The sequence below is a fragment of the Ursus americanus genome, chromosome 16 (genome assembly GCF_024610735.1).
Source record: "Ursus americanus isolate L20-20 chromosome 16, mUrsAme1.1.p, whole genome shotgun sequence".
NCBI classification, from domain to species: domain Eukaryota; kingdom Metazoa; phylum Chordata; class Mammalia; order Carnivora; family Ursidae; genus Ursus; species Ursus americanus.
The window spans coordinates 47,600,067-47,612,203 of record NC_142142.1 but is presented as its reverse complement, the minus strand read 5'-3'; the positions used below and the strand labels follow the sequence as shown (position 1 = coordinate 47,612,203).

Genomic DNA, 12,137 nt, shown 5'->3' with positions numbered 1-12,137 from the left:
CGCTTAAGTCTTCCCACAGATGTCCAGATAGCCGAAGCTGCCCTTTGCAGTAACAGTCCTCAACTCCATTTTGTCATCACATGTGTTAAAACGAACACATGGGTCACTTTGTCCAAGTGGCTTACATTGTATTTGTCTTTTTCTCCTCATCTGATCTATTTCTACCCTTAGATTTATACATTTTCCTGCAGTTCCTTATCCCCTTAACATTCAACACCTTTCCACCATTCTACCATTTTCTTCTTCTAAAAATATAATTTGCCCATAGGTCCTGTCCCATGCATTGTATTATTGAAATTGCATTTTCTGCCTCATGTTACACACTCTTTGACATTTAGGTTTATGGATCTCTGAGACTCGCATGCTGTTTTCTGACCCAGTTATTTTCACAGGGAGACCACTGGAGCCTCGTGAACACTTCCTCTCTTTTGTGCTGTCCCTGCTGTCTTTCGTGGTGGCTAATTCCCAGCTCTCCCTAAGTGTCTCCCTCCCTTGCTACCTGCTGTTGGGCCAAGGCCCTGATGGGTCAGCTCACCTTCCCAGCATGTGTCCTGCCATGGTCTCATGGTATGTGTTCATGCTTAAAGGCAAGAGCCATGGGCACCACACAGCTGGTTTCTCACCCCTTAAGTGATGGAGAGGGAAGGGAGTATGCATTTCCCTGGGCTGCCATCACAACGTATCATAGACTAGGCGGTTTTAAGCAACAGAAAGATATTCTCTCCCAGTTCTAGAGGCTAAGAACCCCAAATCAGCTCCTAGCTTCTGGCGGTTGTAGGCAGTTGGTTGGCCTGTGGCAGCATCACTGCAGTCCCTGCCTCGTCTTCATGTGGCCTTGTCCTTCTGTGCTTTCTGTTTCCTGGGCCACATTGCTCGCCCCCTTTAAGGATGCCAGTCTTTGGCTATAGCACCCACCCTGATCCAACATGACCTCATCTCAACGTGATGCACCTGCAAAGACCATATTTCCAAATAAGGCCACCTTCACAGGTACTAGGGGTTAAGACTTGAGCCTGTCTTTTGTGGGGGGGACACAGTTCAACTCACAACAGGGAGTAAGTGATGGGCATCAAGGAGGAATTGATTAAAGGGGTGGAGGGGGGAATCCTAGCCAGGGCATGTCTTATGTCTTTCTTTCTTTCTTTTTTTTTTTTTTAAGATTTTATTTATTTATTTGAGAGAGAGATAGCATGAGCAAGGGGTAGGGGCAGAGGGAGAGGGAGAGGGAGAAGTAGACCCCCTGCTCAGCAGGGAGCCTAACGTGAGGCTCGATCCCAGGATCCTGAGACCATGACCTAAGCTGAAGTCAGACATTAAACCAACTTAGCCCCCAGGTGCTCCAGAGTCTGTCTTTCTGAGTCACCCAGCAGTCCTAAGTACTCAAGCTGCAAACGGTGTATAGCTTGCAAATCTCTGACATGAAGATCGAGTTCAGGATGCTTGAAGGTTCTTTTCTTTGGGGGCCTGAGGGATAGATTTAGAATTTACTTTGAATTATTAATATGCATTCCAGGATCTGCTTGTTCAATAATTTGCATTTGTTTTTCCCGTGATGTTATTATTAGTCACTGTCAAGAATAATGTTATTATTAGTCACTGTCAAGAATAATGACCATCAGGGGCACCTGGGTGGCACAGCGGTTAAGCGTCTGCCTTCAGCTCGGGGCGTGATCCCGGCGTTATGGGATCGAGCCCCACATCAGGCTCCACCGCTGTGAGCCTGCTTCCTCCTCTCCCACTCCCCCTGCTTGTGTTCCCTCTCTCGCTGGCTGTCTCTATCTGTCAAATAAATAAATAAAATCTTAAAAAAAAAAAAGAATAATGACCATCACAATGACAGTGTGCAATGAAGTGTTGGGGGACACACAGCAGGGGCCCCTGGGTCACTGCTGATACTCCCAGAAGTGGAGGTGCCATGGAAGTGATTCCTTGGAATGCAGGGTCCCTCTATGACTCTGACCTTGCCTTGCACTAAGCAGTACAGAAGGATGTAGGGAAACCACTAAAACAAGGGACACTAGAAATAAACATGCTGTCTATATCCCAGAGAGGGTCATGGGGGTGAGCAGCCCACATCTCAGCCATCCACAGCTAGAGCACCACAGACACCTGCTCTCCCCTGCCATGGCCCCTGGGCTTCAGCACAACCAAACGCTTCATGGTCCAGGACGAGGGAAGGCTGACAAGGATCCTCACAGCCAGTGTCTTTATTCACCTATTGGCAATCCTGTGGCCACCAGCGAAGAGTGAGGTTTTGAGCATCACCCTCGCTCAGTTTAGTTTGATGGGCTTATATTGATGCCCATTCTGTGCCAAGCTCTGGGGGTAGAAGAATGAATCAGACATGACCTCTGTCCCAAGAGAACTCAGAGTCTACTAGCAGAGACAGACGTGTTAGCAGGTTATGTGGATGGAATGGGAAATGCTCCAAAAATGGGCCATGTAGAGGGTCGTGAGCACACAGGTTGCCTACTCCAGCATCGGGGGATTCAGGGAAGGCTTTCTGGAAGAGGTAACCCAGAGCTGAGCCTTGAAGGAGTACGTCAAGCAGGCTGAGAATGAGATAAAAGCATTCTAGGAAAAGAAAACAAAGTGTGGGGGGCGAGGGGACCTCAGGACCGCTGGAGAAGCTGTAGAAGCAGATCTGGGCCAGTTGTGTAAAGGAAAGCTCTCTGCTAAAGATCTGGTACGTGGTCTTACTCCTGATGCTTAAGTATTTGCAGTACATGTTCTGACACTCATCCCCATGCCCTGTTCTCTTTCTCCTCTGGGCCTTCCTGCTCCAGCCAACAGGCTCTGCTTCCATACCAACCTCTCCCTTTCGGTGCCTCCTCTCCCTCTGCTTCATCTTTCCCTCCATTTGTCACTTGCAGAGAAAGACAGGACAGTGAAGCTGGGATGGAGGTGGCGTTCATGAGGCTTCAGAGGCAGAGAGAAGCCATGCCTGCCCATCTGAGTTGGAGGAGGTTTCTTTCCCAGGGTGCTCCTGGGCAGTGACAGAATTTGCAAGCCCTATTGGCTTGAGTCTGATCCTATTACCTACCCCCAAGGCTGGCCTCCTGCTTGGTACCCTGTAGCCAAGAATGCAGAATGCAAGGAAACTCGGGAGGAAAAGCAGGTTGGTACACGTGAGCCTTTGTATGCACAGCCCTTAGTCTACTGGTGTGGGTCTTCAAGGCAGGCGGGTGTCCCCTCGGACACCCTCAGCTGCCCTCTGTGACCTTCCACATCTGGCTTCTGTGTCTGCACAGGGCCCGTATCGCCACCTCTGGGTCTCCTGGTTGAGAAAGTTATGCTCCCCTGGCACCATCCCCTCCCTGCTCCACCCTCCTGCAGTCCTGAAATGACCTGTCACACCATCCTCTTCACTTCCTTCCTTCCAGGCATGGAGAGTGAGGCATCCCCTCCCTTCCACGGCCATTCTCCACCTGTCCATCTCTGTTTTGCCCTCTCAGGGATCTTGCCTGTCTGTCATCTCCTCTCTCTCCTGTGTTAGGTCCTTCTCTTCAACCCATAAACATGTTCCTTCTAGAGCAAACCTTGACCCCGATTCACCACCAACTTCTGCTCAGTCCCTCACCTCCCCTTCCTTTCCAGTTTCCTGGAGAGAGAGATCTTCCTGGAAGATCTGGTTCCATATCTCCGAGTTGCTGTTGAACTGTGCCATCTGACTTCTGGTCTCCTCGCTCTACTGAAGTTCTCTTATGAAGGTCACCAGTGACTTCTTTTCTGCAAAATGAATAGGTCTTTGTCAGGCTTGATCTCATGGCCTCTGTCATGTGTCGTGTTACATACAAGGTCTTCTATGATCCAGGCCCTCCCCACCTCTATCTTCGTGTCCCACGATTCCCAAGACCACGTTTTATGCTCTGGCAGTACTAACTTGCTGTAGTTCTTCCTATTTATCAGGCTTTTTCTCTCCAGTTGACCTGTGCTTGGGTTGTGCCCTTTTCTTGGGATTCCCTGTTCTTCATCTCATTCTTCCTTGACTGGCCAACACTCCTCATCCTTTAGGACCAGGTGGGCATGTATCATCTTTTGCAGGCATGCCCGATGCTGTCCTCAGGCTGAGGCTGGTGCATCCATTTATCGTTATCGTTGCTTTTATCAGATGATGTTATTAGTATCGATTTATGTACTTTCTCTGCCACATGCCTGTGAGCGACTAGGGGAAGGGTCCTGTGTTTTATTCCAGCATTTTGCACAGTGACTGGCACACAGTGGTGCCAAAGGAATGAATAAATTCCACTTAGACAAATATTCATAGAGGAGGAGATAGTTGGGTTACAATGTGAAGGGTGAATATCACCCTGTAGAGAGGAAGGACAAGGGGAAGGGCATCATTGCTGGGTTAGGCTGGGTCCCTAGAAGCAGAGTCTGAGCTGGGAATTCTTAGGAAAGTGAAGGAAGCCCCAGGGGAAGAGAGGTCAGCAAGGATATGGTCTGAGCTGGAGACCAGCTTCAGCCTGGGCCACCAGGATCTCTGGCACATGACCTGAACACAGAGTTGGTCCCCTGGTCCCCTGTGTGGGTTTGTCATCGGCCAAGGACTACCCTTGCAGTGGAGGGGGCAATGGAGTGAGGTCATAACCTTCTGGGCCAAGACCAGCTGTGAGTTATCATTAGCTCATAGTCACGGTGGCTGAGGTTAAGGTCCTGGGCAGGACCCAGAAAGCACCACCACACTTGCAGCAGAGGAATGGCACAACTTCGTTCATTTGGGGAACTGCAAAGTGTTGGGTATTGCTGGACTAGGGGAAGGAAGTGAACTGGGTCTGCGAGATGTGGGGGCAGCTCCTGGAGAGCCGTTCGTGATCTGCTGCGTGTATGAGACATTTTACTCAAGCCATGGAGAGGGTTTGAAGTATTGGATAGATGGCTTTCAATGGCGTTGAAAGATGCTGGTGTGGCAGCAGTGAGTGAAGGGAGGAGAGGGGCAATACCAGAGCAGGGAGACCCATTAGGAGAGTATTCAGTAGTTAGGGTGAAGGTGGTGAGGGTCTGAACCACAGCAGTAGCAGTTAGAATGGGGGAGTGTCGGATAAGGGAGAGATTACGGTAGGAAGGGAAGGCGTTTCTGGTCAGGGAGCAGTGTTAGAACACACCCAGAGGAGCAGCCCCCTGCCTCTCTGGAGAAGAAGACCTGCTCTCCTGGCCCTCACAGTAGTGTTATTTTCCATCACGTACCCACCCAGCCAAGGGCTAGAGGATTTGGCTCATCTGAATCCAAATAGGGCAGTGCAAGGGCAATGCAGTTCCGGAGGTGTATGTTAAGGATTTCCTTGTTTTACGAATGGAAAATATATGAGAGGAAACATGTGTCCAGGGCCCTCTCAGCGTGAGGCATTGCACTGGGCACCCGGCAGGGAGCAAGGGGAAGATGGACATAAAGATCAAAGTGTGGTTCCTGTCTTCAAGCTGCTCATGGTCTTGTAGGTGAGACAGAAGTGTGGACAACGCACCGTAATATAAGGCAGACGGTGATGCACGCCCAGCAGTGGGCACACATGCGTGGTCTTGGCCAAAACTGAAGAAGAACGCGAGTATCAATCACATTCTGGTTGCCTAGTTGAGGGCGTGATTAATCCTCAGCACAGGCTCGAACAGTCTTGCTTTATAGAAGAGGGACATCTGAGCAGGGTCTGGGGGCAGAGAGGGGGTTTGACGAGCGAACAGTGGCATCCTAGGTAGAAGGACCAGCAAAGTCAAGTCATTCTTGAGAGGGGAAAAAAATCCCAAAGGAATGAATAAACTGGGGCTTAACCTAAAACAAATCCACAGTACAGCTGGAAATAGAAACATTGGAGTTCTACATTTTGGTATTTTCGTCTAAACTTTAATTGAATTCTTATTACCCTCTCATTACCTTGGAGAAAACAGTTTGAACTCCTGGGGGAAATAATGCTATGTAAACAGAAGGCAACGAAATAAATAGGTGTCTTAGTGTACAAAGGATAGTCATTTAAGTCTGTTTAGATCCTAATAATAATAGTTGACTGACATAAACGACACCACTTGCCAAGATTACGTTCAACCTGCTCAGACCCCCTCTGGGGCTGCCGCTCTCGAGACCGATCGTTAGCAGAAGTGGGTGTTCTCTGGGCCAGCCAGATTTCTCTACCGCAAGCTCTCTCTCCTGTAGGTCAACAACGAACGCTTGTATCTGCCCCTGAAGCTGGGACAAGGGAAAATAAATATCTTTTCCTTCGGCTTCCACGTGGTGGTGGAGACAGAGTTCGGCCTCAAGGTCGTGTACGACTGGAAGAGCTTCCTGTCGGTCACGGTCCCCCGGAGCATGCAGAATGGCACGTACGGCCTGTGTGGCCGCTATAACAGCAACCCCGAGGATGACCTGGAGATGCCCATGGGTCTGCTTGCTTCCAGCGTCAATGAGTTTGGGCAGAGCTGGGTGAAGAGGGACACCTTCTGCCAGGTTGGCTGCGGGGACCGCTGCCCCTCCTGCACCAAGGTGGAAGGGTTCTCCAAGGTGCAGCAGCTGTGCGGCCTGATCCCCAACCAGAACGCCGGCTTCGCCAAGTGTCACAGCAAAGTGAACCCCACCTTCTTCTACAAGAACTGCCTGTTTGATGCCTGCATCGATGGGGGCGCCGTGCAGACCGCCTGCAACTGGCTGCAGAACTACGCCAGCACCTGTCAGACTCAGGGGATCGCCGTGCCTGGCTGGAGGAACTACACATCGTGCTGTGAGTGTCCCCACCCCCTCTCTCCGGGTACCTCGGTTGCTGTGGGCAGGCCAGTATTCCACCCCATTGACGTCCACAGAGCAGAGCCCTCTAAGGATATGCGCTTGGAATTGAGTCTGACCTCTGAAACAGGATGTGTAAGCTCCCAGAGCCTCCATTTCCTAGGCTAGTTGGTTCTAGAACCACATGGGCCCATCATGGCGCTGGTAATTTACATACTTTCTCTAAGTGTGCTATTCTGTTCGATTCATATATGTCATATGTGAGTCTTTATATTTACGAAACATAGCAGAATGTTAAAAGCATGAGAAAAAGAATGAGAGCCCCTGGATTCTAGCCTTGCTCTGTCCTTAAGGGTTGGTGTGACCTTGGAGCGATTTGCTTTTCCTCCCTGGTTCTTAGTTTCCCCCTGATAGTGCTTTGATAATGCCACTGCCTACACCCTTTATGCTACAGAAACAACCAGAGGATCAAATTAGGTAATTGAAAGCATAACACGCTGTATGCATGCCAAGTGTTGGTGTTGTTATATTAATGGCTTGCTCTGAGCCAAGCCCAGTGCCAAAGACTTTATCAACATTATCTCGTTTATTCTCCTCAATAACCCAATTAGTCAGGGAGAAACAGAGACTCAGAGGAGTTAAATAACTTGCCTAAGGTCATACAATCTCAGTGGCAAAGTCAGGATTCGACCTTCTAACCCCAAAGCTCATGCTGTCAACTCATGTACTGGAATAATTTGCCTGTGTCAAGCACATAAGAGGAAAAGATTGGGCGGAGAAACCACGAGTGGTCTTTGGCCAGTCTGCCTTGGTCCATTTTCCCATCTTGATCTCATTAGCGACAGCAAATTTCTTCTAGGCCTAACTGTATGAAAAGCTTACAAATGGTTGCTGAATGCACGGCTTTCTAAATAGGTGATCCAGTGGGGGTCCCAGAGAATAAACTCCCTTCCCATCCTGATAAAGGATTTCGAGGAAAACCCAGAAACAGGGTTGTAGTTTAAGGCTCCCATGGCTGATTGACATTCCACATAATTGGATTCATGTAGATTGTGGGGGAAGGACAGGAGGAAGTAGGGAGAGGGAGGGAAAGATGCCAATACCATTTCAGCTGGCCTGGTCCCTGAGTGAGAGGTTGTGGGGATGATGCCAGCAGGAGTGACTGTCCAGACTAATTGGCCTCCGGTGACCTCAGTGAAATAAATATGCCTATAAAAATTCAGGGTCTGGATAAGTCCCCAGAGCTACCCTGGATTCATTGGGGTCAGCACAGTGGAGCCAGAGAGCTTGCCTTCACCTAAATCAGAAAACCAGGCTTTGGTCCCGGGGACCTAGATACGGTGCAGGATGGGGAAACTCTGCTGGGAAAGAGACCAAGAGACTGCCTGCTTCCTCTTGAGACTTACTGCAAGGAGTTCTCTCCTTTCCTGCAACCAGGTTGTGGTGGCTGAACCACTCCCTGCGGCGGCTGGGATGGAGGTCAGGGCATAGTGGATGCCAAAACCCATTGCTTCTAGCTGCCGTGCACAGGGAAATCATAGGCAAGAACTGTTTTTAGAGGGAGCTAACGTCTGGAACTCTCACCTTAGATGACAGGTCTCCATTGTTGTCACTTATGGAAAGGAAAGGAATTGTGTTGGGAAGCCTCTTCCTTACCCGGGAGGAAGAAAATGCCCCTACCTCTATCAACTTGGACCCACAGGGCTAAAAGTGGTGCAGGGTGGGGAAACAGTTTTGCAAAGGAAGACTCCATAGGATATGAAGACCATTTTTTCTTGTTCTTCTGTCTCTCTACCACTAACCTTTCCCTCTCCCCTCCTCAAAGTTCTGCACAGACATGGGGTTGCCTCCTTTATATATAGGAATGGGGAGCTCTATCCAAGGCACTCAGAGCAGAGTCTGTCCTGTTTCACCTTTGGCCTTGGGCCCCATCCCTGCCTAGACCAGCTGCCTGCCTGCAGGGCTGAGGCTGGGATGAATGAGGGCCAGTTAGACCTCCCCCGAACTTGGCATTTCAGGACGGGGGCAAAGATCCGAAAGAGAGCTCCTGATGAGATAGATGCTGGTAGTGACTGGGAAAAAAAAGAAATGCTAAAATAAGAGGAAAAATTATACTTTAAAGAAGGTATGTGGGTGGGGATGGGGGGGCGGGCACAGTTGGAGGCAGCTGAGTTTTCCATTTTGAATTTCAGAAGCAGAGAAAAGCTGTAGGAGACTGAGTCCTAACTCAGACATTCCATCTGAGAGACTGGTGAACACAAAAAGCCTGTCTTCAACAGGGTGATTTGTGACCATATGGGACGTGCCATGAACCTCTGAGAAGTGAGGGCAGGGTTCACGTCCCCCTGCCCTCCACTCCCCAAGAATTAGTCCAATTCAACACTCACATGTCGAGATACAAGAAATGGCGTTTTCAGAAGGGAAAGGGGGTAATCCGGAACTGTCTGTTAAACTTACCCCTTATTGGTGACAAGGCAGACTTCTGTTGGTTTTTAACAATATTGGCTGTTCCTATCAATGGGATAATTCATTACCCAATTACCGTATTTGTAAATGCATTGGAAAGCTTCTTCACCCAAGTTGAACAAATGGGTTTAGAAGGGGAGAGAGAGGTCCATTGTCTTAATTACTAACCCCTCCTTAAATTCACTCAGCTGAGTCCGTCATTTCTTCAGCCCCTTAATGGGGGTCTTAAATTAGCATTGAAGATGGTGAGCATACAGTAAGCCATAGGAGAGGAAAATCATAACGCCTAACAGTGATTTGGCTCTGACTATGTGCCCGGCACTGTTCTAAGTGTGATATGAGTCCTTGCTCATATTCTCTGCCCAGCCACCCCGTAAAGTAGGTGCCATTAATAGTCCCATATTCTAGAGGAGGAAAGTGAAGCTCTGAGAAACGTCAGAACTTTCCCAAGGAAAGTGGCTACAGGCCATGCTCTTTCTGCTGGGTGGTGCTGCCTCTCTGACCCTGGGCGGGCCGGGGGCCTTGGGGACTGGGCCCCCCCCACCGATGTTGGAGGGGGTGTACAGGACCTCTGCATAGGATCAGGGCTGTGGGGGTGTCTTCCAACTCCATTGGGCTACTGTGAGAATTCAGTGGAATGATGTCTCATAATCCGTGCCACCCCATGCTGGACACCTGGTGAATACTCAGAGCTGAGTGTCATTCTCATCTTCCCTTTCTTATTCAGAGTCCTGGATCCCAAGTCTGGTAATTAGGGCTTCTCTTACAGATTCCTCCGCGGATCCAATAAATTCTTGTTGAATAAATTCTTCTCCTACTATGACTGTTGCCACTATTATTAGCAGACGCTGTCATTGAAGTACCAGGCAGTGGACTAGAAGCTTTGCAAAATACACCCCATTTTCTCTTAACAGCTACTTGGTGAGGGAGATATTAGCTGCACTTGACAGAGGAAGAAACAGGTTTAGATAGAGTAGGTAATGTGCCCAAGTGACAGCGTTAGTTAGCGGCGGATCCAGGGCTCAAACCAGTCTGCCCAATTCCACAGCCCTCGTCCACTGCATTGTACTACGTCCCGCCCCCCCTCCGAGGCACGAAGGCTAAAGAAATCAGTGTACTGGCCACGGCAAGCCACATTTGTGACCACAGTGGAAATCCAGGGGTAAGAGCCCTCATGCCCCACAGCTCTCAGTACTTCATTTGGGTGGAGAAAATCAGCATTAGGAATTTTAAAGTTTGTTCTCAAGAATCAAATGTTTATGAACCCTACCTGCCCTGTTCTTCGGACTGTTTTGGGTGTCACGGAAGAATCAGAGTACAAAATAGAGTCTAGTTGGGGGAATGGGACCCGCATACTTGGAACAACGGGCATCTCTAAATAGCTGGTGTACCTTCTCGGACATTAAAATGTGTTCTAGAGCTTCCGTAACAAAGCCAAGTTAACACTGGGACATGAAAGAAAGATCAACCAGTGGGAAGATGAGAAAAATCCAGAAATAGGCCCAAACACTAAAGAGAAATTAGTATTCCGTAAAGCCGGCATTTCAAATTACTGGGGGGAAAATGTATTCTTTAATAAATAGGCAAGGGACTAAGGACAAGTAGAAGGGGGGAAAGAGCTAAATCCTGCTTTACTTCTCACCCAAAAATAATATCCAGACAAAACCAAGATCAAGCATAAAAATGTCCGTTATAACAGTACTGGGAGAAGACACAGGCATTTTTGTTTTTGTGTTTGGTAATCCTGCAGTCGAGAAGGCCTTTCTAAGCAAAATGCCCAAAGCCAGAAGAAAAAACCTGGTAAATCAACAACTTTAAAAATTTAAATTTCTACATGGCAAAAGCATAATCAAATACAAAAAAAAGGAAGCAGCAGCAATTTAAAAGCTAAACAGTAAATACTTTGTAACACATGACAGACAAAAGTCTATTTTTAATTTTTAAAAAGCTTTTACGATGTAATAAGAAAAAAAATCCAACACCATAAAATGTGCAGAGGACATAGAAAGGCAGTTCACAGAAGACATACAAACGTATTATAAACAAGTGAAAAGCTGATCAGTCTCACAAAGAAAGCAAACGAAGTAAGGATATAGTAATTTTTCTCAATTTTTTTATTGCGGTAAAATATACAGAACATAACATTTACATTCTTTACTATTTTTAAGCTTACAGTTCAGTGACATTAGGTACTCACCTTGTTGTATTTACATTGCTGTCAACCCCCACCACCATCCTTCTCCAGAACTCTTTTTATCTTGCAAAACTGAAGCTCTATACCCATTAAACACTAACTCCTCACTCCCCTGGCAGCTGACTATTCTGTTTTCTGTAGCTATGAACTTGAAGACTTTGGATACCTCCTCTAAGTGGAATCACACAGCATCTGTCTTTTTGTGGGTGGCTTATTTCACTTAGCATAATGTCCTCAAAGTTCGTTCATGTTGTGGTGCATTGCAGAATTTCCTTCCTTTTTAAGGCTGACTAATATTCCATTGTGTGTATAGACCACATTGGCTTATCCATTCATCCATCCAGCGATGCTTGGATTGCTTTCATGCTTTTGCTATTGTGAAAAATGCTGCTATGAACATAGGCATATAATCTCTTTGAGAAACTTCTTTCAAATTTTTTGAGCAGACATCTAGAAGTGGAATTGCTGGATCACATGATAATTCTATTTTTAATTTTTTGAGGCGCTGCCACATTGCTTCCCACAGCAACTACACCATTTTCCATTCCCACCAAAGAGCACAAGGGTTCCGATTTCTCCGCATCTTTGCCAACACTGGGTTTTCTGAGTTTTTTAAATAGTAGCCATCCTACTGAGTGTGAGGTGGTATTTCATTGTGGTTTTGATATTTATTTCCTTGATGATTAGTGATGTTGGGCATATTTCCATGTGTTTACTGGCCATTTGTATATCACCCTCTTTGGAGAAGTGTCTATTCAAGTCCCTTGTCCA

General features: G+C 47.7%; 1 protein-coding gene across 1 annotated transcript in view; it reads left to right on the top strand.

Moving 5' to 3' along the window:
- TECTA (tectorin alpha) overlaps window positions 1–12,137 on the top strand; it is a 67,002-nt gene that overhangs the window by 32,827 nt on the left and 22,038 nt on the right. The window contains exon 11 of the mRNA XM_045797992.2: window positions 6,143–6,704. Within this exon, the coding sequence (XP_045653948.2) occupies window positions 6,143–6,704 (562 nt within the window). The remainder of the gene's footprint in view (window positions 1–6,142; window positions 6,705–12,137) is intronic.